This window comes from Mobula birostris, chromosome 3 (assembly GCF_030028105.1).
Source record: "Mobula birostris isolate sMobBir1 chromosome 3, sMobBir1.hap1, whole genome shotgun sequence".
NCBI classification, from domain to species: Eukaryota; Metazoa; Chordata; class Chondrichthyes; order Myliobatiformes; family Myliobatidae; genus Mobula; species Mobula birostris.
This window is the reverse complement of record NC_092372.1, coordinates 154,736,173-154,762,071: the sequence shown is the minus strand read 5'-3', so window position 1 is coordinate 154,762,071 and position 25,899 is coordinate 154,736,173. Positions and strand designations below refer to the sequence as shown.

The 25,899-nt window shown below is 39.5% G+C and overlaps 1 protein-coding gene across 1 annotated transcript in view; it reads left to right on the top strand.

The window, feature by feature from the left end:
- LOC140194741 (DOMON domain-containing protein FRRS1L) overlaps positions 1-19,725 on the top strand; it is a 29,035-nt gene extending 9,310 nt beyond the window's left edge. Inside the window, exons 2-5 of the mRNA XM_072252003.1 lie at positions 2,437-2,521; positions 6,629-6,767; positions 9,302-9,548; positions 18,300-19,725. Coding sequence (XP_072108104.1) covers positions 2,437-2,521; positions 6,629-6,767; positions 9,302-9,548; positions 18,300-18,472 — 644 coding nt within the window. The 3' untranslated portion in view covers positions 18,473-19,725. The remainder of the gene's footprint in view (positions 1-2,436; positions 2,522-6,628; positions 6,768-9,301; positions 9,549-18,299) is intronic.
- Positions 19,726-25,899: the final 6,174 nt, after the last annotated feature.

Here is a 25,899-nt window from a genome sequence, read left to right as displayed (position 1 = left end):
CAAGGGCAGACACACACCAGGTTCCCGCCGATCGTACCTTTCCACCCTGTGCGTCTATGGCTTGGTCCCGCGACCAGCCCCCAAAAACTCCCACTGACTTGTGGGAGGCGCACCGCTTCCAGGGTCTCGTTACCTCGTAGTGTCGTGTGTGTCCTGCCTTAGCGAACCTGTCCCTTTTTATCCCCCTGCTGGGGTATCGCCTGTCCATCACACTTCAAACAGTTCAGGCTTCAAAAAAGGAGCCGATCTTGACAGCTCTCAGACCGTGTCTCCTTCCGTTAAACTCTCCCGTCTCTTCATTAACATTTCCAAATGCTGCTCCATTGTCTTCCTTATCTCTGTTCCTCCTGAAGACAGGTGGCAGATCAACTGTTGATCCCACTGGTACCAGCACAGGACAGTTAACATCTTGATCTATGTGTACTCTTTGTAACCCTCTTTCGTCACAAATATAAGAGCAGGGATGTGATGTTGAGGCTCTATAAGGCACTCGTGAGACCACACTTGGAGTATTATGTGCAGTTTTGGGCTCCTTATTTTGGAAAGGATATACTGACATTGGAGGGGGTTCAGAGAAGATTCACGAGAATGATTCCAGGAATGAAAGGGTTACCGTATGAGGAACATCTGGCAGCTCTTGGGCTGTATACCCTGGAGTTCATGAGAATGAGGGGGGATCTTATAGAATCATTCTGAATGTTAAAAGGCCTGAACAGATTAGATATGGCAAAGTTATTTCCCATGTAGGGGAGTCCAGGACAAGAGGGCACCACTTCAGGATTGAAGGACGTCCATTTAGAACAGAGATGTGGAGAAATTACATAAGTTAGAGAGTGGTAAATCCGTGGAATTTGTTGCCACAAGCGGTTGTGGAGGCCAAGGCATTGGGTGCATTTAAGGCAGAGATAGATAGGTTCTTGATTAGCCAGGGCATCAAAGGGTATGTGGAGAAGGCAGGAGAGTGGAGATGACTGGAAGAATTGAATCAGCCCAGGATTGAATGGCGGAGCAGACTCAATGGGTGGAATGGCTTACTGCTCCTTTATCTTATGGTCTTATGATAGCTGGCTGTATCAAGAACCTGTAATTTTTTTATTCTCTCAGGCTATGTCCACAGTAGACCGGATAATTTTGAAAACACCGGTTTCGCGTAAAAATGATAGGCGTCCACACCAGGCATTTTTGAAAATACCTCCGTCCACATGAGAACAGATATTTGGGCAAATCTCCTCCTACTGGGCATGTGCAGGACACACAGAAAACAAGCAAAGAGGAAATGGTATACTTGGTGCACGTTGGTCCAGTTACAGACTGGAAAAACTTAAAAGGAAATTGCCAAACGAAAGACTTGGTGCGCGTTTGTCCAGAAACATTTCCTACAGCCATAGTCTCTTCACTGATGAAAGGGACGACAGCTACAACTAAATACAATAAGGCTTGTTACTGGGCAGAAGTGAAATTTGCTGTTACCTCATTTGTTTGCCTTTATGTTTGCCATGTCTTAGTGTATTATTTTTGCTGTATTTAACATGTGCAATAAAACGAGTTACTGGGCAAAAGTGACAATTGCATCTATTGAATGTTTGCACAAGCAATACATTAGTAAAGCACCTTGTTAAATGTATAAAGCATGTGTGCTTCAGTGTTATCTTGTATTTCCATACAATGTTACATTAGGCTGTTACACATCTATTGTCAGATATTGTTGTGGTGTTGGAGGTTGCGTTCAAGAAAACAATGAAATGCCCTGCTGCCGCCACCGTTTGTTCCGGCACGTCATGACAGTGTTTTTAAAATTAGCCAGTTACCCCATACACACTGCAATGGCCAACTGGCGTTTTCAGATTTAAACACTCTGGAGAGTGCTTTAGAAAAGTTCTATTTTCGGGGGAGGAAAACGCCGTTTCAGTGCGGATGGAGGGTCAAAACAAAGAGAAGAAGCTTCAGTTACGGATTTATCCAGTCTCGTGTGGACGTAGCCTAAGTCGGTACTTTATCCCTGTAAAGTCTTTTAGGTGGAGTTAGATATTTCTTTCTAGTTCTAAATAGTAAATTGTTCAGATGCAACCCCTTTTCTCTTCCAATGTATTAGTAGGGAATAACAGCATAGAGAACACTTAGCAGCAATCAGTAATGTAGCCTGCTAACATGAACTTAGTTTTCTAACTTCAGAGCAAGAGGAAAAAGTGAAATCTTTGTTTATCAATATTGTCATTTCAAACAACATTAATTTTCTACTGTACAAAGTTAGGTATAAATGCTAAGTATTTAATTCTAGTAACTATACAACTAGCTTGTTTCAGGACATTGAAAAGTTAAAATTTTTTACAGACTAATAACTCAATGTGCATTTAATAGATTGTTGAATCATTCATATATTGACAAACATTCATTTTTATAGTCATTACAGTAGTAGTTTATATTTTGGTTTTGCAGGTTATGCTTTCCCATCCCCTCCTCCAGTGGATCCTTTTGCAAAAATACGGGTAGATGATTGTGGAAAAACTAAAGGCTGCTTTAGGTGGGTATCTGAAGTGCATGCCTATGCCATTCCCTCTCATTCCACACCTGAAATAGCTGCGCAGTTTTCTTTATAATCCAGTCCCTTTTGCCTTACGCCATTCACAAATACATTTGGAAAATAAATATATGAAGTCAAAGTTATAGAGACACAAGGAGAGAACAGGATTCTGGGATTTTTCTGCAATTAATACAAGAGTTTACTACATCAAAAGTTCCAAACTAATATTTTGTGACAATGCATTATAGCAACTGCGACGGTATTGGGTTTGCTAACTCTAAAGCTTTAAACTCAAATGTAGACTTTAAGATCTTTCAGATATAAATAGCTGCAAGTACTCTCACTAAAAGTAGAAACTACCCAATCTTTAAAAGCTAGTTTACTTCTCTATTTCCACAGCAAATTTAGCTGTCAGTACTCACTATTCGAGCAGTGGGGTACCATCTTCCTACCAGGGAGAAGATACTTCCAGCTAACAAAGTAGCTTAAAGCACAGTTCATTTATTTTCAGTGATACATGTTTAAATCCAAGCAAGACTCTTAAAACACAGAAAACTCAGAGGATTTCTATCTTGAATATTTGAATTCAATAATTCAATTATCTTGAATCTTGAAATACAATAAAAAATATTTCCAAATGACAGATCATTTCTAAAACACAAACTATTTCCAAAGCACAAAGCGTTTCGTAAGTGCAAAGCATTAAGAATTTGTTAAACTCAGGGGATTTCCAAAACTCAGGTACAATTCTTATAAACTAAAAAGACATACCAATAAGATGCAGAGAAACTAATCATCTTTCGCATCTACTTCTACACAGAACATCTGAAAGATACAGAGCATGTTTGCAAAACTGTATTTTTAAACTTCAGATTACTGCTTTCCATTTACACTTTACATTTACAGTTCAACTATGCCATGGGTACGACAACTATAATTAATTCATGCAAAATATACCAATAGCTGCAACAATTTTAACTACAATTCTCAACGCTGCAGGTCAGCAACATCTCAAAGCAATAAATCAACTTACCAAAACAAAACCAGAATGCTGGTAGAATTCAGTGGGTTAAGCAGCATCTTTGGAGGCAAATGTTATAAGTCTATGATTTGGGTTGAGGCCTTGCATATCCAGATGGAGAGACAAGAGGAAAGAATGCCTGTATACTGTATATTGTTTTGTATCCCTTTTCTTCCCTCTTGGTTCTAATGCAAAATTTTCATCTGAAATGCCAATGTCCATGTCTGCCCCACAGGTGCTGCTTGACCTGCTGAGTTTTTCCAATGTCTGTTTTCGGTTCCAGATTCCAACACTTGCTATATCTCTTGCCAACACCTCAAAGCAGTTGAGTTCTCACATTGGTTATTTGCTAAGCTGATTCTTTCTGTGAAAGACTTATTCTACTTGGGATACACTACTTTAAATCACTTTATAATTTCATCAATGCAGCAAATATGAATGTTAACTTTCAATAACATTTAAATTATGAAAAAGTTTAAATTAAGTAAATGTACACTTTTTTACCACATTGAGATTTTAAGTATTTAGAAATTAATGACAACTTAAGAAAACAAAAAGCCCAGCTTTTTTAAAAAAAATTAGAATTGCAGTACCAGTTAGAAACATAAGAGGTGCAACAATACCTTCCAGTTTGTGCTCAGAGATACAACTGAACTAAACCAAATCATTGTATGTATAAATCCGTCTTCCCAGTCTTCTCAATGCCTTTTATTCAAGCTTCAAACTCTACACAAATTGACTTCTAAACACAAAACTGATCACAGTCAATAACTCCAAATACAAATACCTTCCAGTTGCTGCTGTTTGGAAGGGGACAACTCCTGGATAGTGGGAGTCCTTAATGATCAGTGCTGCTCACTTGAGCACCACCTTTTGAAGATATTCTTGATGTTGGGGGGGCGGTGGGGCTGGTGCCATTGATGGAGCAGGTCGAGTCTGCAACCGCAGCAGCTCTTTCTGATGCTGTGCATTGAGCCTCCATACCAGGAGGTTATACAATCAGTCAGAATGCTCTCTATCGTACATCTGTATAAATTTGTTAGAGTCTTTGGTGATTAATGAAGCCTTAATGTGTGATCAAATCACAAACAAGAAAAAATCTGCGGATGCTAGAAATCTAAGCAACACACACACACAACGTGCTGGAGGAACTCAGCAGACCAGGCAAAATCTATTGGGGGGAGGGGGGAAACAGTCAACGAAACCCAGGGTTTCGCCCCAAAACATTAACTTTTTTTTTCGGCCTGGCCTGCTGAGTTCCTGCAGCATTTTGTGCATAATGTGGGATGTTTTTCTCTTGCGCCTTTCCATGTAGGGCACAACCTATATGATTCTTTCTTCCATGTGCTTAATTTTGTTCTTCAATCCACTGAAAGGTTCCATAATCAGGGTCCTTAACAGAGTCAGTTTGATTTAATTTGCTTGAAAATGACATTCCTATTTAAGATTCCAGATGACCTTTTAAATCAGCACCTCATATTATTTTGATAGTTTGTTTTTGTATCTTTGCGCTATAACAATTTTCCCTGTCATTCTGTTATCTCTTTCACATCGTTTCTAACTCATTCTTCCTCCATTTTGTGGCAAATTTCTCACATCCCTTACCTAATGACTGGTTAATTCCAGGTTTGAGCTGGCTTGTCTTTGCAAGTAAACGGGTAACTGATTGTACCAATGGTTAGTCCATATAAAGGTCACTTTAATGATGAAACATTTGCTCCTCATCTCAGTTGACTGTGTCTCCTTAGGTAATTACAAACTGAAGATCAGTGTAGAAGTTAACAGAAATCCAGCACGTACAGCTTGCATATTAAGTATGCAGTTACATAACCCATAACTAATCTAGTCAGGCTTCCCATCTTACCTAAATTTCCAATTTTACTAACATTAACAAGTAAAAGATCAAGAGGGGTTTATTTGACACCATTTTCTCTGTCTTCTGCTCCTTTGGTTCTTTTGACTTTTCATGATATTCAGTGGTACCTTGTGTTGCAGCGAAGAATGGTATGATATGGAGAAATCATGGCTCCCATTCTTTATTCTCCATTTCTACCTGCTCCTTCTCATTTATTCTCACCTCTTCATTTTCTGGCAGTCTTTCCCATTTATTTTACTTTATTCTCTATTGCATGCGAAACCTTCTATGATCCTGTTCATTTATCCACATCAGATCAGGTTTATGGTGGGAGCCATATTTTCTCCATACCATACCATAAATGGAAATCTTCGTTGCAGCATGTGATAAGGACCATATGGACATTGATTGTGGGAACTTTCAGGTTTGAAGAGCAAAGTTAAGCGCACAGAAGAAAGAATCATATAGGTTTAGCCCTACAAGGGAAGGCAGGAAGGGAAACAGATTAAAGACATCACACACAAAGGCACACTAGTGGTTATACTTCATTAGGAATTTGAGGAAATTTGGCAATCACCAAAGACTCGAGCAAATTTATTCAGATCTACAGTACCATGGAGAGCATTCTGAGTCAATGCACAGCGTCAAACAAAAGCTACATTGGGTTGTAGGCTCGGCTTGTTCCATCATGGGCACTAGCCTCCCCACCATCAAGGACACCTTCAGAAGGAGGTGATACAGGAAGGCAGCATCCATCATTAAGGACCCTCACCATCCAAGACGTGCCCTGTTATCATTAGTACCATCAGGGAGGAGGTGCAGGAACCTGAGGACATACACTCAAGCTAATTTTATGCTTTGTGAGATATTAGTTTAGAGATTATTACTCTTAAGAAAAGGACTATTATTATAACTCTTATCCAGATTCTGTAACATGTATCACTTATATTCTCTTTATCTTGGGAATCCTGAGACTTTTATATTTGAATGAAGAATGGCAATAGACTACTTAAAAACATCTTACAGATATTGTAAAACTCTTTGAAACTCAGGGTAAATATAATCCTTTTGCAATGTTGTGTAAGCTAACCATGAAGTATGAGGCTATGTTTAGAAGATAAGCGTGGTAAATGTTCAAACTTACAAATTATATCCCTATAAAATGATTTAAAGAATCAGATGAAGGAATGTGATTTGTATGTTGTATGAAGTTATTCTGTTCCTATTACAGGTACGGGAAACCTGGCTGTGATGCAGACACATGTGATTACTTCCTCAGTTATCGCAGAATAGGTGCTGATGTTGAATTTGAATTAAGTGCTGACACTGATGGTTGGGTTGCAGTTGGATTCTCATCTGACAAACTGATGGTAAACCAGCTCACCCACATGTTTAATAGAAATATGGATGAAATGTGAGAAATAAATACGTAAACATTTTATAATTTTTCATTATTAATAAAGTAATGCAAATAAATGAATTATTCCTCAGGGTTTAAAGATACATTGTCTATAATGTTATCTTTCCAAAATAATGAACAGTTTCAAAGGTTCAATTTAATGTCAGAGAAATGTACACAATGTACATCCTGAAATGTTTTTTCTTCACAAAACATCCACGAAAACAGAAAAGTGCCCCAAAGAATGAATGACAGTTAAACACAAGAACTCCAAACCCCCCCCCAGCACGTAAGCAGCGGCGAGCAACAATCCCCCCCTCCCCCCACCGGCAAAACAAAAAGCGCACCCACTACTGACCACAAGCATGAGCTAAGTGATAGCAAAGACACAGTCCTTGCAGTTACCCCAAAGACTATCGCAATTCATCCAGCATTTGGCAACCCACAGATTCTCTCTCTCCCTGGCAAGGGAGAGGGAGGTGTCCTCCATTTTCACAGTGAGCAGGAGACATAACGACAACCCGCTGCTTTATGCTGTTTAAAAAGTCCTTTTTGTAGCCTTTTACGAGCTCTGTGCCCAAAGATTGCAAAGATCTCGGGTCTTTGGGCCCCACAGTGAAAGATTTTCTGGCCTCCCTGATGACACACGAGTCTCTTGCTATGACACTGACCCTCGATCGGCCCAACTCCGGAGCCCCGAGATCTTAGGCTTCCAAACACTAGGCTGCCTCTCAGGCCTACCCCTTGACCAGTCCTGTGACCCCAAGAATGGATCCCATTCCCACAAAGAACCAAAGTCAGCGTGTAACTCCAGGTCAGGGTCTTCAAAAGAACCCTGTAAGGGGAAAATAAAGATATTAAAGATGGAAATAGAACTGTTTCTGAAGATGCAAGCAAAGGACTCGCCGTTTAGTACCATTTTAACACCGCCTCCATCTCAGTCTCAGTCTGACTGAGACTCAGTCCCCTAGATTTTGTTTTAATAAAAAAAACATGAAGATAGATAATTAGATAATGCAAACTGGGGCCTTGGTATTTGCTGAATACAAGTGGCTTCTGTTATCAAGTTCAAATTCAGTTGTCATTCAATCACACACAGGAATACAGCCAAAAGAAACTGTTCCTCCGGGGCCAAGGTGTAAAACATAGTACCAATAGTCACACACAGCACATATAGCCTATATAGTTAATGGCACTTTGTGCAGATATGCATGAGCTGGTGAAGTGTTTCCTTGCAGAAGGATCACATTTGAGCATTCATATGCTACCATCACCTAACAATTCTCATGGACAGATTAACCACAACTGATAGTACTGATCTATGTGAGGAAATGTAGGGAGTATATATAAAGTACCCATACCTTCAGGATATGTTAGTCATCATACAGTATATTTAGGGCTCATTAAAATGTTGTAGTTGTAGATGTACAGCCTGAAGTGGCACATTTTTCAGCATAGCAGCACAGACAAAAGTTTCAACTTCCATTCTTCGAACCACAAATAGCTGACGCTTGGTGGCATCGCTCGGCTAGCCAGTTGAAAGCTCCACATTACACAGCATCTCCTGCATATCTGCACACTTTGTCAACATATTTAATATTGCCTTGAAGCATAAAGTTTTGAAGTTATATGGAGAGAAACTATCCTTGTCCATGCTGATTTTTTTTGCCCATCCACACTAATCCCATCTGGCTGTATTAAGTCCATATCCTTCTATGGCCTGCCTATTTAAGTGCCTGCCAGAATCTTATCTCTTCTGGCAGCAAATTTCAGATCACTATGTAAAAATAATTACCATCAAATCCACGCTTAAAACTACTTTTTCTCACCAAACTGATACCCTTTCATTTTTTTGACATTAATATCATGAGAAAAAAGTTCTAATTATCTATACTCTCTGGAGCACAACCACACCCTTCATATAGTGTGGTGACCAGAACTGCACATAATACTCCCAGGTATAGTGCAACCACCTTTTGTAGACTTGTAACATAAAATCTCAGCCTTCATGTTCTGTACCTTGACTACTGTAGACCAAACATGCCACGTGCCTTCATCACCATCCTTTTAACTTGTGTGGCAGTTTCTGGGAAATGTGCACTTCAACCTCACAGTTCCACTATTCATCAGCATTCCTTGGTGCCTTACGATTTATTGTGTATGTCCTACCTCTATTTAATTTCCCAAAATATATCACGTCACGCTTCTTGGAATTAAATTCTATCTGTGAATCCATCCATCTATTTTTTTATATTCTGCTATAGCCTTGGATAACCTATCTTACTATCTGGAATACCAACAACTTCCATATAATTCCAATTTACGAAATGTACTGCCTACATTTACATCTATGTCATTAATATGAATCACAAACAAGAATTTCAGCACTGATGTCTGCAGTCCAGTACTGGTTACAGAATTCCAGTCAGTAAAGCATGTATACAGTGTACAATGTGATATCTCTATTGATTTGAATGCAGAAATGTTCTTATTTTTTTCTTGTAGGGCGGTGATGATGTAATGGCTTGTGTTCATGATGACAATGGCAGAGTTCGAATCCAACACTTTTATAATGTTGGACAATGGGCAAAAGAAATAAAAAGAAATCCAGCCAGAGATGAAGAAGGTATTTTTGAGGACAACCGAGTAACTTGTCGATTTAAACGACCTGTGTATGTTCCTAGAGATGAAACAATTATCGACCTTCACTTGAGCTGGTATTACTTATTTGCATGGGGTCCTGCCATACAAGGTATGTCAGCATTTTAAACGTTATAGGAATATTATAATAAGTAATTAACATTAGCTTATCAATAATATCTTAATATTTCTACATAATATCTAATTACAAGTACAATTACATAGTGTGCAATTCATTCAGACCATTTTAAAAGGATTTACAGATTTCATTGTCTATTCAAATATCGCAAATCTATAGATATCCATTGATAACAATTCTTTTGATATTATATCATCAATTCAAAATATTTTGAAATGAGGCCAATTATCTTAATAAAGTATTTTTCTACTTTTTGCCTTACAAGGCGCAAAACAAAGGCGCGCCACCTCTCACACAGACCGTAGGTGGCCGTTGACTCAAAGAGTTCACCCGCCCTTTGACAGGTTTTGTTTTCAGTCCTGCTGGGTGCCTACACACCCTCCTCCCTGGTTAACCGAAGTGCACCGGGGTGTGCCGGTTGAGGCGCCAACAACCCGACCCAAGACGGGTAGTACTGGGCTACGTGGTACCAGCAGCAAGGCAAAGCCCTGACCTGACTCCAGAGTGGAAAGCGGCCAGTGAGTGAGTGGGCCAGTGAAGGAGTGGAGCTTTGAGGCTTTGACTCGAAAGATTCTGGCAGTTTTGGCAGTTGGTCTGTGCAATCAAGTCAATCAAGATTTGAATAGATCAGCAGAAAGCTGTTGATTAGACAATCAAGATTTGAATAGCTCAGACTCAGCAGAAAGCAGCTGATTGGGCAATTGAGGTCAGGTGACCAAGCAGTTTGAAAAGCTCAAACAGATAAATAGAGGGATAGCTCAAGCGAAGCGGCCAGTGGAAAGTGGCCAGTGAAGGAGTGGAGCTTTGAGGCTTTGACTCCAGAGGCTTCGACGAGAAGAGACGGAGGACAAGCTGGCTCGCAGTTAGTTTTTACAATGTCTCCTGAGATGGTGATGTGCCTCTCATGTGAGATGTGGCAGTCTTGGGGGAACTCCCCTCTCCCGCAGAGTCACATCTGCCAGAAGTGCATACAGCTGGGCGATCTGGAAGACCGTGTAAGGAATCTGGAGCAGCAGCTGGATGACCTTCGACTCATAAGGGAGAATGAGGCAGTCATAGATGAGAGCTACAGGGAGGTAGTCACACTTAGGCTGTCAGAAGCAGGTCGTTGGGTGACAGTCAGAGGGGGGAAAGCAAAGGTGAGCAGACAGGTAGTGCAGAGCACCCCTGTAGCCATTCCCCTGAATAATAAGTTTACCGTCCTGGATACTGTTGGCGGGGACGACCGACCAGGTGTGAGCCACGGTGGCAGGGCCTCCGGCACTGAGTCTGACCCTGTGGTGCAGAAGGGTGGGACGGAGAAGAGGAGAGCTGTCGTCTTTGGAGACTCTGTAGTCAGGGGAGCAGACAGGAGATTTTATGGATGTGAGAAGGACACCCGCATGGTTTGTTGCCTCCCAGGTGCCAGGGTCCAGGATGTCTCTGACCAGGTGCACGACATCCTGGTACGAGAGGGAAAGCAACCAGAAGTCGTGATACATGTTGGGACCAACGACATAGGCAGGAAGAGGAATGAGGTCCTGAAGTGTGGGTTTCGGGAACTAGGCAGAAGGCTGAAGAACAGGACCTCAAGGGTGGTGTTCTCAGGATTGCTGCCAGTGCTACGTGACAGAGATGGTAAGAATTGGAGGAGATGGCAGTTGAATGAGTGCTGAGGAGTTGGTGCAGGGAGCAGGGTTTTAGATTTTTAGATCATTGGGATCTCTTCTGGGGAAGGTGGGACCTGTACAGATTGGATGGGTTGCACCTGAACTTGAGGGGGAGCAATATCCTTGCAGGTAGGTTTGCTAGCATGGTTCGGGAGGGTTTAAACTAATTTGCGCGGGGAATGGGACCTAGAGCGATAGAGCAGTGAAAGAAGTGCATGAAGTAAAGCCAGATCTAACATACAGAGAGGCTTTGAGGAAGGTGAAGCAGAATAAACGGTGTGAAGACAGTAAGGTAGAAGGGCTGAAATGTGTGTACTTCAATACAAGAAGCAACAGGGACAAAGGTGATGAACTGAGAGCTTGGATACATACATGGAATTATGATGTAGTGGCCATTACAGAGACTTGGCTGGCACCAGGGCAGGAATGGATTCTCAATATTCCTGGATTATTACCTGTACTATATTCCTATAGTACCGCTAGAAAATGAGGCAGGAGAAATAATAATGGGGGACAAGGAGATGGAAGATGAGCTGAATGAATATTTTGCATCAGTCTTCACTGTGAAAGACACTAGCAGTGCGCCAGATGTTGTAGTGTGTGAAGGAAGAGAAGACGGTGCAGTTACTGTTACAAGGGAGAAGGTGCTCAAAAAGCTGAAAGACTTAAAACTACACAAGTCACCCAGAACAGATGAACTACACCCTGGGGTTCTGAAAGAGATTCTGGCGGCATTAGAAATGATCTTTCAAAAATCATTGGAATCTGGCATGGTGCCAAAGGATGCAAAATTGCAAATGTCATTCCACTCTTTAAAAAAGGAAAAAGGCACAGCAGAAAGGAAGTTATAGACCAGTTAGTTTGACCTCAGTGGTTGGGAAGATGTTAAGAGTCAATTGGTAAGGACGAAGTGATGGAGTACTTGGTGACACAGGACAAGATAGGACAAAGTCAGCATGGTTTCCTTAAGGGAAAATCCTGCCTGACGAACCTGTTGGAATTCTTTGAGATTACAAGTAGGATAGATAAAGGGGATGCAGTAGATGATGTATATTTGGACTTTCAGAAGGCTTTTGACAAGGTGCCACACATGACGCTGCTTACTAAGTTAAGAGCTCATGGTGTTACAGGAAAGTTACTAAGATGCTTAGAGCTGATTGGAAGAAGGCAGCGAGTGGAAATGAAAGGATCCAAGTCTGGTTGGGTGCCAGTGACTAGTAGGGTTCTGCAGGGATCGATGTTGGGCCCACTTCTTTTTATGCTGTATATAAATGATTTAGATGATGAAATAGATGGCTTTGTTGCCAAGTTTGCAGATGATACGAAGATTGGTGGAGGGGCAGGTAGTGTTGAGGAAATGGGTAGGATGCAGAATGAATTAGACAGCAAGAAAGTGGCAAATGAAGTATAATGTTGGAAAATGCATGGTCATGCACTTTAATAGTAGAATTAAATGTTCAGACTATTTTCTAAACAGGAAGAAAATCCAAAAGTCTGAGATGCAAAGGGACTTGGGAGACCTTGTGCAGAACACCCTAAAGGTTAACTTGCAGGTTGAGTCTGTGGTGAGGAAGGCAAGTGCAATGTTAGCATTCATTTCAAGAGGTCTAGAATACAAGAGTAGGGATGTGATGCTGAGGCTTTATAAGGCCGTGGTGAGGCCTCACCTTGAGTATTGTGTACAGTTTTGGGCTCCTTATCTTAAAAGACGTGTGTTAGCATTGGAGAGGGTCCAGAGGTGGTTTAGAAAGATGATTCCAGGAATGAAAGGGTTATCATATGAGGAACGTTTGATGGCTCTGGGTCTGTACTCACTGGAATTTAGAAGGATGAGGGGGGAATCTCATTGAAACCTTTTGAATGTTGAAAGGACTGGACAGAGTAGATGTGGAAAGGATGTTTCCCCTGGTAGGAGAGTCTAGGATGAGGGCACAGCCTTAGGATAGAGGGGCGTCCATTCAAAACAGGGCAGAGAAATTGCTTTTGGCAGAGGCTGGTGAATTTGTGTAATTTGTTGCCACATGCGGACGTGGAGGCCAGGTTGTTGGGTATATTTAAGGCAGAGATTGATGGGTTCTTGATTGAACATGGCATCAAAAGTTGTGGAGAGTAAGGCCGGGAACTGGGGTTGAGGAGGAGAAAAAAAGGATCAGCCATGATTAAATGGCGGAGCAGACTCGATGGGCCAAATAGCCTAATTCTGCTCCTATGTCTTATGGTCTTATTCCATCTACCACCTCTTTGCCCATTCTCCCAACCTGTCCAGGTCCTTCTCTACACTCCCTGCTTCCTCAACACTGCCTGGCCCTCTAACTATCTGTGTGTTGTCTGGAAATATGACTACAAAGCCACCAAATCCGTCATCCAAATCATTGACATGTAATGTCAAACAGAAGCAGTGGTAACTCTGAACCATACAGAACATCACTAGTCACTGACAGCCAACTTATTCCCATTATTCCCACGCTTGCCTATCAGCCAGTCTTCTATCCATGCTGGTACCTTTCCTGTAACATAATGGGTTCTTATCTTGTTAAGCAGCCTCAGTCTGGCACCTTGTCGTAGGCCTTGTGAAAATCCAAGCTAACAATATCCAATGACTCCTTTGTTCTATCTTGCCTATCATTTCCTCAAAGAATTCCAATGTCAGGCAAGATTTCCCCTTAAGGAAACTAAGCTCACTTTAGCCTACTTTATCATATGCCTCCAAGTATCCCAAAATCTCATCCTTAATAAGGGACTCTGACATTTTCCCAACCACTGAAGTCAGGCTGACTGGCCTGTGAGTTACTTTTTTCTGCCTTCCTCCCTTCCTGAAGAGTGGAGTGGCCTTTGGAATTTTCTAGTCCTCCAGAACTATTCCAGAATCTAGTGATTCTTGAAAGTTCATTATTAATGTCTCCACAATTTCCGCAGCTATCTCTTTTGAAAGAGATAGGTAAAGCTGAAATCTACCTTCAGAGCTTTTAGCTTCCTAAGTACCCTCTTCTAAGTAGCAATAACATTCGCTTCTGCCTGTTGACAGTTGAATTTCTGGCATACTGCAAGTGTCCTCCACAGTGAAAACTGATGTAAAATACTTGTGTTCATTTGTCCCCCATTACTACCTCTCCAATATCATTTCCAGCAGTCCTATATTCACTCTTGCCTCTTACTCTTCATATATCTGAAAAAAAATTGGTATCCTCTTTAATATTTTTGGCTAGCTTACCCTCATATATCATCTTTTCTCTCCTTATGTTTTTTTTAGTTGCCTTTTGTTCATTTTTAAACTTCCCAAACCTCTAACTTCAAACTAATCTTTGCTGTATTATATGTCCTCTCTTTTGCTTTTATATGGGCTTTGACTACTTTTGTCAGCTGCAGTTGTGTTATCCTGCCTTCAGAGTACTTCCTGTGGGATGTATATGTCCTGTACCTTCCAAAATGTTCCCAGAAATTCCAGCCATTGCTGCTGTGCCTTCGTTACTGCTAGTGTTCCTTTTCAAACATTTTTGGTCAGTTTCTTTCTTTCTTGCCTCTGTAATTCCCTTTACTCCACTGTAATACTGATACACCTAACTTTAGCTGCTGCTTCTCAAATTGCAGGGTGGATCACTGACCCCTTAGGGTTTCTCTACCTAAACTCTCTAATCAGTTTCAATTCATTGTACAACACTCAATCCAGAATAGTTGATCCCTTAGTGGGCTTAACCACAAGCTCCTCCAAAAAGCCATCTCATAGGCATTCTAGATATTTTCCCTCTTGGGACCCAGCACCAACCTGATTTTCCCAATCTACCCACATACTGAAATCCCCCATGACTATTGTAACATTGTCTTTTTGACATACATTTTCCATCTCCTCTTATAATTTGTAGACCTCCTCTTTACTACTGTTTGGGGGTTTTGTATTTAACTTCCATCAGGGTCTTTTACCCTTGCAGTTCCTTAGCTCTACCTACAACAATTCAAACTTTCCAATCTTATGCACCTCTTTCTAATGATTTGATTTGATTCTTTTATTAACATGAATTATATTGAACATATTATAATAAAATTACATAGCATTGTAACTTTTCTGTTATCAGACTAATCGTCCAGAAAAAAAAACAAGTGCTCAGATTAAAGAAATAGGTTATTATTCATAAACTTATACTTTCACGAAAGTATTAGCTCATCAGAAATATGAGGAAGGTGCAACACATCTTGTTCTTGTGTGTTGTCTAAATTCTTTATAGGTTTTATATAATCTCCCATCTCTAACATAAAATGGTTTCATACATTGGACAAAGACCTAACTCCTAATTTTCTCATGCTTCACATGACTACTAAGATTTATGGTAATTCTGAAATGATAGACAAAGCACTAATGCTGCCATCTTCAAAAAGTATCAGTTTCCCATTGCTGTACTGTAGGGATTGTGTTTTAACAATATTATTCTGTCCATTACAAGCTTAGAGATTGAAGCTTAAATTTCTATTTATGGTCATATCAGTTGAGCTGGCCAATGTTCAGTTTAATCATAATGGAAAATTCAGAAACCATATGCACCTACTTGCAGAAACACAAAGCACATATTTTTGTGGTTTAAACTAAATTTGATTATAGGTGATGTTGACTAATCTTCAAGGGTTACAGAACATTATTATTGCTTGGCATCACAGATAATTTCATAACCCATTGAATCATCTTTGCAGTGCCATCATACTATTATTTATCAATTACAATCAAATGTTCTCAGAAAATCAATTGAAATTTTACAGCAAAGGCAATTGTTTTAAGGTAAAAATTGCAAAACACACTATTGGGTAACCTTTGGTAATTAGTCTTGATATTCTGCTTTCCTTATCTCTTTCAATATTTTTATTATTAATTTTACATATAGAGTACAAGAAAAAAATATATCAATACATTATACTAAATCGCATATAAAGACTCCTAACCCTATATTCATACAGATTGATTAATTTGTAACATTGAAGTATAGTAATTTTATTATATAAAAAAATCTAACCCACTACCAAGACCGAAGCTGATTAATAAAGAGGGAAAAAAATTATTAGTCATCATCTGTGCTTTAACAGCAAATCAAAGGTTTTGAAAGTAATTCAAAAAAGGTCCCCACAATGTTTGAAAGTCTTGGCTAGATTCAGAGATTAAACATCGAATCTTCTCTAAAGTTAAACATGACATCACGTCACGTAACCATTGAGCGTGAATAGGAGGGGCCGCATCTTTCCATTTAAACAAGAGCGTCCTCCTGGCCATAAGAGACACAAAAGCCAAAATGTGCAAGTCAGATGACTCCAAAATAATATCCTTTCCTCCAACGATACCAAATAAAGCAGTTAAAGGATTAGGCTTAAAGTTTACTTTGAAAAGTATCGAGCAAGTTTGAAATACTTCTTTCTAATATTTTCCAAGACTCGGACATGTCCAAACCATATGAATGAGTGAAGCTTCTCCATTATTACATTTATCACAATACGGAGATATATCTAAATAAAAACGAGACAACTTATCCTTGGTTATATGGGCCCTATATGGACCACTTTAAATTTAAATTAAATTTCCTTATTCAAATATTCAACCTTACTGCAATTATTTGGTTAAGCAAAATTAGAATGTTGAAAGTCCACAAATGGATATTCTGAAAATCTGAAATTAAAACAGAAAATGTAGGAAACACTAAGAAATGAAAAGAAAAAGTGGAGTTATCAATATGATGAAGGGATTTTGACCTGAAACATTAATTTATTTTCTATTTCTTAAGTTACTTCCTGGCCTACTACATGATTCCAGCAGTTTGCATTTCAGTTGAAAGTTGTTATCAGAGTGATTTCTTTTTTAGGTTTGTTCACAGGATGTGGACATTGCTGGCAAGTCTAGTATTTGTTGTCGATGGAAGACTGGATATTTTGGAAGGGAGTCGAGGTTCAGGATTCACGATTGTTTCATGTCACTTCCAGTACATAAGTGTAAAAGAGAACGAAATAATTATTGTTACTCCGGATCCAATGCAGCACAAAAAAAAACACTGTAAGATAGATAACACAATAAATATAAGTACGCAGGTTAGCTTATAAGCATTGATGTCCATAAAGTGACACTAGGCACAATTACATCTACATAATGTGATTGACAGGAAATTATAAAGTAGTAGTGTTTGGGGGTGTAGAGGGTGGGTTAATGGCTGGAGGAGTTGATCAGACTTACTGCTTGGGGAAAGTAACTGTTTTTGAATCTGGTGGTCCTGGTGTGGATGCTACGTAGCCTCCTCCTTTATGGCACTGAGGCAAACAGCCCATGAGCAGGGTAGATGAGATCCTTCATTAAATTACTGCCCCTTTTCCAGCACCTTTTTGTGTATATATACTTTTGAGCAGGTAGGCTGGTGCCACTGATGTGTTGGACAGTCTTAGCTACCCATTATAGAGTCTTCCTGTCCACTGCAGTGCAGTTTCCATACCATGCAGTGATGCAGTCTGTTAGGATGCTCTCTACTGCACATCTATAGAATGATGTGAGTGTAGAATTTCATAGTCCAGCTCTCTTCATCCTCTTCACAAAGTAGTGACATTGGCGAGCTTTCCTAATTGTGTTTAATGTTTTCTGACACTGTGATAAGTTGTGTGAGATGTGCACTCCCAGAAGTCTAAAACTGTTTGCAGTTTCCACTGCTATGCTGCTGATGTAAAGAGGGGTGTGAGTTCTTCTTAAGTTGATAGCCATCTTTGTCTTGACACTGAGGAAAAGGTTATTTGCCTGGCACCAGGCCTCTAGCTCCTCTACTTCCTCTGTGTAGGCCATCTTATTGTTGTTGGTGATGAGCTCCACCACTGTCATGCCATGTCTCATCATCCATATTGCTGTGGGTCTATAAAACAGGTTAAAGAAATCACTTAATTATTTTTAAATGAAAACATTATTATTACGAATAATCAGTGACAAAGAGGAAATAAAATATTTCTTTGTAGCAAAAAATGTCAAAATCCTTGATTATACCATTGAAGGCATCTAAATTCAATTAAAATAACATGATGTTCTATTTCATTTTTTAACTTTTTCCTTTCTGCTTTTTTGACCTGAAAGGCTCAATTACCAGGCATGACATTGACTCTCCACCAGTATCTGAAGATGTTGTCAGCATTTACAAGTATGAAGATGTGTTCATGCCTTCTGCAGCTTTTCAAACCTTCTCTTCACCTTTCTGCCTGCTATTAATTGTTGCTTTGACTTTCTACATATTAATGGGGACTCCATAACTAAATTGTTGCAGAAGAATATTAACATAGAAATATTTGATCTTAAAATGAATGCATATTTTCTTTTCAGAATAGTTTTTTCACTGGACCCTCAGATGAATGTATGACTATACACTTGAATAATAATCAGGATTTGGACAAATGAAAATGTGAAAAATAAGAATTAGACTTGCAAATCTTTGTTTTGTTTGTGGGACTCTGGCTGATCAGTGGGACCATACTGAGAGCTTATTTGGACAGAGTAAGAGGGCATCTCTACCCCCACCCTATTGCCAGGTTATCTTATGCTGCATGTGCCAAGCGGTCTATAACTGAACAATTAATAATGTCACTGTGAAAGTAATTTCCGAGCTAACATGCTACTTAATTGGTAACTTGATACACTTGTAGGATAGTTTTATTTTGCATATTTTGTTAAGTATTTATTGTACCAGATATTTCATTTTAAACTCTGTTTACCCTTTATAAAGAACTAACAAGCTAATAGGAATAATTGTCTAAAAAATTCAAAACTAATTGAATATATTTTTCATGAGTATGTACAGTAAAATAATCAACAATTGAAACCCAATCATTATCTTGTGTTTCTTGAGGAACATTCCCGAAAGGTTTTAAGGAAAAAATTGAAGTCGTACTTCATTAGAATCATTCAAATATGTAATTGCAAAAGCTAAAAAAATTATTTAGTAGTGAGACATAAATCAGTCGCAATGTTCCTAAAATTTAATAGTCCTTGCTATGGAATTTGTACTACTGTAACCTAAGGTCTGCTGTTTGGGTCCCAGAATAACAAAGGATGCAAAATTTCAGGCTTTAAGTAAAATATGGTATTGAGCAGTACCATTTTGAAAAGTATTAGAGAAACAGTGTGAATATTCAATATCAAAACACGTAGAAATGCAGCAGAGAGAATCTGTAAAAGATGTGGATTGAGTAAGGAATGTTTTTTCTTTCATCTTTGTAAGTTTTTCTGTATTTCTGCTTCATTTTGTAAAAATGATAATCCAGAATGCATGACAATGCTATTTACCGCACATAAAAAACTTAGGAAAGTCATTTGGTCCTTTTATCTGGGTTTGATGAGCATATAGATTAACCTTCAGAATGTTAGATCTTTGATATCTACTCTTTCTTGGCACTTTAACTGAGTAAATACTCGATGTTGGGTATCAAAATGGTGTTATCATAAAAGTTTAAAATGAAGGTAGCTGTGTATGAAGGATTATATCTAGGTGAGGGATGATAATGTATTAATGCTTAAATTTCCATTAGAAAATATTTTTTTAATAAATTGATGTATGTAATCTCTTACTAATGGCTTCAGTCCAGCCATCCTTGATCTACTTTCCTATTTCACTGAATGATAATATCATAATCAGATAGAGTTTCCACCATTAGTTGTTTTTAATTACAATCTCTAATAGTAATGTTTTATTGATTATTGAGGGATATGTATCCAACAGCTATTTTGAGGATTGATAATTTAATTTATTATTGAAATTTAATATGTTTAAAATTTCATTTAATAAAAGCAAAGTATTGTAATCAATCAGTAGGGTAAACAGCATCTGTGGAAAAAGAACAGTGTCTCTTGGTAAGAATGGAAAAGAGAGAAGACAGCAGCAGAGAAGGTGGTTGAGGATGGATAGAACAAAGGAAATAGTTCTAACAGATGGAGACCAGACTGTGATAGCTGTTAAAATCAGATTAAGCTGCTTTGTCTGCGTAATATGTTGCCAATAATAAGGCTGTAGGACATGCCCAATAGATCACACAATACAAAAGAATAGACAAAAAAGAGCCAAAATGATGATGTTACTAAAGAGTTTATTGCTTTTGTTGCCTCTTGAACTCTTCAGACCTTAAGCATGCTACTTGACGGTGAGAAGACCGTATTAAATCTGGAGTTTGGGAACCTTGGATGACAAGGAATGTTGCATATTTAGTCAAAAAGGAAAAGGAAGAACATACTGAATAAAAGGGTGCTGCTGTAGCACGCTGCTAGTACAGCTCAGAGCATTTCGTAGTTCAGTTCTAGTATCATCAATAAGGAGTTTGTATGTTCTCCCTGTTGGTGCGTGGGTTTCCTTTGGGTGCTCCAGTTTCCACCCACAGCCCTAACATTGGTTGATTGGTGATTGTAAATAAGATAAGGTTACAGAAGTTGAATTGTACAAAGCCCCTGAAAAATATAAAGGAAGCAGGAAAAAACTTAAAAATGGAATCAGAGTGACAAAAAGAGGCCATGATGTGGCCTTAGCAAATAGGATTACGAAAATCCCCAAGGTGATTTATGCATATATTTAAAAACCAGGGAAGCTAGGGAAAGGGTAGGTCCACTCAAGACCAAAGTAAGAAATTTATGCCTCAAGCTGGAGGAAGTGGGCAAGGTACTAAATATAACTACTTTGAATCAGATATTCACCAAGGAATAAGACATGGATGATAGTGAGAACAGAGAAGTGCAAGTTGATGTTAAGGAGAAAGTGCTGGATCTCTTGAAGAGCATTAAGGTGGATAAATTGCTGGGGCCCTATGGGGTCTATTCCAGGAAACCAAGTTAAGCAAGGATGGAGATTGTTGGGGCCTTGGTATTGATCTTTATATTCTTTTAAGCCACAGGTGAAGTCCCAGAGAATAGCCAGTTTTGTTTGGTTGTTTGGGATAATCCAGGAAATTCTAGGAAGATGAGTCTTACTGATCGGGAAGTCATTGGAGATTCATATGGACAGTAATTATTCTCATCGGGAAAGGCATAGACAGTAAAGGAAGTCAGCTTAGGTTGTTCATGTCTCTCAAACACAATTAAGTTTTTTGAGAAAGTATACAGAACAGTACAGCACAGAAACAGACCCTTCAGCCTATGATATCTCTGCCAGCCATGATGCCAAATTAAATGAGTCACATATGGTTCATATCCCTTCATTTCCTGCATGTTCATGTTCTTGTCTAAATTCCACTACATTCTAGGCACCTACTACTCTGTTTAAACAAAACCTGTCCCACACATCTGCTTTAAACTATCCCCTCTCACCTAAAAAACTATGCCCTCTATTATTTGATATTTCTACCATGGGAAAAGGGCTCAGACTATCAACTCTATCTGTGCTTCTCATAACTTGTTCTTCCCTTAATCTCCAATACTCCACAGAAAACGATCCGAGCTGATCCAACCTCTCCTTATTCCTAATTTTCTAGAAGGCAGAGTGTGTGGTAGAAGAGTGTAACTCTGTTAGGGGTTCTATGACCTATGGTATTCCACAAGGATCAGTGTTCAAACATATATTGTATGTAATATATAACAATTAAAATGTAGGCAGTCTGATTACAAAAATTGATAAAATTGCAGATGGTGAGGAAGGTTATTAAAGGATACAGCAGGGTTTGGATCTAGCTGGAAGACTGGTAAATCAGATTTAAAGCAGACGAGTGTGAGGTGATGCCACTCCCTGAAAGTGGCAACACAAGTGGATGGGGTGGCAAAGAGGGCATTGGGCATGCTTACCTTTATTGGTGGGGGCCTTGAGAGTCTTAGATATATGGAGTGGTTGGATAATCTTGGATTGTTTTTACTGAAGGGTAGGAAGCCAACAAGCAATCTGATAAATATGTAAAATTATGAGAGGCAGAGACAAGGTAAGTCATCAGCATCTTTTTTGCAGGATGGAAATGTCAAATAATAGAGGGCACATGTTTAAATGAAAGGGGGAAATTTTAAAGAAGATTTACCAGACAAGCCTTTTTTTTTCCAGACAGGTTAGTATGTGCCAGGAACATGCTACCTGGGAAGTGATAGAAGCAGATATGATAGCAATATTTTAAAAAATATTTAGACATGCATATGAAAAGGTAAAGAATAGAGGGACATAGATCATATGCATGCACATAGGAATAAATAGATTGGTACCGATGTTGTGAGTCAGAGGATCTGCAGTATTCTGAATGCAGCAAATCAAGACCATCTTTTGCAACATTGGGCACCATGCCAGCAAATCTCCTGATATCAGTATTTGGAGAGAATTATTTCAGAGAAAATGTTCAAAGTGTTTGTGTAGACTTTTAGTCATGGGTGCATTAGAATATGGAGTAAATGTATAAAAATAAGTTAATTTTGTGTACAATAAGCACAATACCTTGTGGCTTACAGTAAAAATTGCATGTTAACATTGTTTACATTGTCAAATTGCTCATGCTAATTAGTGCTTTACTAGTGCATAGCCACTAGTTATATGTTTACTGCTACATATATGTGATTATATCCTGTGAACTTCTGTCAAGATTCCTAATTGATGGTCACAGGCTATATCCAAGTACTTCACAATTTCAAATGGCTACATTCCAATTTCTTTGTAAAATAACGTCCACCAGCAGATCAATTGAGCAGGACATAAAATGGCCTAAGAAGACTCCAGCCAAATACACAAATCCAACAAACATCTTGCCTTACTACCTATTAAGTGGCTATTAAGAATTGGATCAGCCCATGATTGAATGGCAGAGCAGACTTGATGGGCCAAATGGCCTACTTCTGCTCCTATATCTTATGGTCCAAACCTATTGCCTCTAACCTGTGTACTTGGTTAAATTTCACTGCTACTCTTTCTGACCTTTAAGCTCACTTAAGTTTGCAAATTGCAAATGGATCTCAGCTTAAAACTGCAATGAAGGTAGTTAAAAGGGGAAGAATTCAAAAAATATGGAAAACAAATTAAACAACCCAAGAAATGGAATCAAGCAAGACTAAGTGGGAGATGCTAATGGTATGATACCTCAAACAAGAATCTCAAAACAAATTTGGAGTTGACAAATGTAACGATTCGGCTTTCTAAAAAACAATTTTGACATACCTACTATAAAGTGGCCACTGAGTGTTTTTCATGGTCTTCTGTAGTCCTTCCACTTCAAAGTTTGATGTGCATTCAGAGAGGCTCCTCTGCACACCACTGTTGTAACATATAGTTATTTGAGTTACTGTCGCCTTCCTGTCAACTTGAACCAGTCTGGCCATTCTCCTCTGATCTCTCTCATTAATAAGGCATTTTCAACCACTGAACAGCCACTCATTGGACTTTTTTTGTTTTTCGCACCATTCTTTACACTACTACACAACTGTTGTGCATGAAAATCCTAGGAGATCAGCAGTTTGTGAGATACTCTAAATACCCCATCTAGCACCATAAATCATTCCATAGTCAAAGTCACATAGATCACATTTCTTCCCTGTCTTGTGTTTGGTCAGAAAAACAACTGAACCTCTTGACCTTGTTGGCATGCTTTAATGCATTGAATTGCTGCCACGTGATTTGCTGATTAGATACTTGCATTGACTGCCAAGTGTACCTAATAAAGTGGCCACTGAGTGTAAAATTGCACTTAGTACAGGAGCAAAAAGGAATATTTTCATATCTGGTGAGATTCCAGTCCCTGGAATTTATATTAATTTAAAATCCCAATGATTTGCTTATCTTCTATCTTTCCAATCTTGTATCTAATTCTCTTAGTTAGGTGAATATTATAATATAAGCTATTAAATATAACAAACTGTGAAGGTAGTGTACTTGTCAAAATCTTGACAGTGCAGACTTAATTTTTACAGGAAATTACAAAATACTCAATTTTATATTATTTACATGCATGTTCATCTACAATTATGTAAATGTCCAAATAAATCATTACATATATACCATATCTTTTCCTTTGACTATCCATTTGAGGATGACTTTCTTTCTATTTCTGAGGTACTAAAGAGTCCTGTGCATGAATTGTTAGCTCATCAATATGACAGTGTACAATCTTGGACCAATGGTAAGGAGTCTTAGACAATTGGCTACCAGGTCTTCACAAGTTCCTGAAATAACACAGATTCTAAGCACACACAAATGCACACTGATCACACACTCATACAAGAGAAAATCTGCAGATGCTGGAAATCCAAGCAATACACACAAAATGCTGGAGGAACTTAGCAGGCCAGGCAGTATCTACGGAACAAAGCACAGTCGACGTTTTGGGACAAAACCCTTTGGCAGGACAGGAGAAAAGAAGCTGAGGAGTAGATCTGAAAGCTGGGGGAAGGGGAGAAACACCAGGCAATAGGTGAAACTTGGAGAGGGAGGGATGAAGTAAAGAGCTGGGAAGTTGATTGATGAAAGAGATAGAAAGTTATTGAAGAAAGAAAAATGGAGTGGGTATGAGCACCAGAGGGAGATAACATGAGAGAAGGACAAGGGGATGGGGAAATGGTGAAGTGGGGGCATTATTGGAAGTTTGGGAAATTGATGTTCTTGCTATCAGGTTGGAGGCTATTCAAACAGAATCCAAGGTGTTGTTCCTCCAACCTAAGCGTGGCTTTGTCACGACAGTGGAGGAGACCATGGATGGACATATGGGAATGGGAAATGAAACTAAAGTGGGTAGCCACTTGAAAATCCTGCTTGTTCTAGTGGATGGAGGGTAGTTGCTTGGTGAAGTGATCTCCCAATCTATGTCAGATCTCGCCGATATACAGGAGGCCAAACCAGGAGCACCGAACACAGTATATGACCCTAAAAACTCAAAGGTGAAGTGCTGCCTCATCTGGAAGGACTGCTTGGGGCCCTGAATGGTTGGGAGGAGCTGTAGGTGCAGGTGTAGCACTTATTCCGCTTGCAAGGATAAGTGCCAGGTGAGAGATAAGTGGGGAGGAATAAATGGACAAGGGAGTCGCATAGGGAGCGATCCCTGTGGAAAGCAGAAAGTGGGGGGTGGGAAAGATGTGTTTGGTGGTGGGATCCAGTTGCAGGTGGTGGAAGTTTCGGAGAATTATGTGCTGGACGCGGAGACTGGTGGGGTGGTAGGCGAGGACAAGAGGGACCCTATCCCTGGTAGGGTGGCGGGAGGATGTGGTAAGAGCAGACGTATGTGAAATGTAAGAGATGTGGTCAAGGGCAGCATTGATGGTGGAGGAAGGGAAGCCACTTTCTTTGAAAAAGGAGGACATCTCCTTTGTCCTAGAATGAAAAGCCTCATCCTGAGAGCAGATGTGGTGAAACAGAGGAATTGAGAGGAAGGGATGCCGTTTTTACAAGTAACAGGGTGGGGTGAGGTATAGTCCAGGTAGCTGTGAGAGTCCTTTGGTTTATAATAAACATTGGTGGATAAGCTGTCTCCGGAGATAGTCCAGGTAACTCCAACCTGATGGCATGAACATCGATTTCTCAAACTTCCAGTAATGCCCCCCCCCCCACCTTCACCATTTCACATCACCTTTTCCCTCTCTCATGTTATCTCCTTGCCTGCCTATCGTGTCCTCCTGGTGCTCCTGCCCCCTCTCCTTTTTTCTTTCTTCCATGGCCTTCTGTCTCTTTCACCAATCAACCCCAGCACTTTACTTCATCCCTCCTCCTCCAGGTTTCACCTATTGCTTGGTGTTTCTCTCTCCCCTCTTC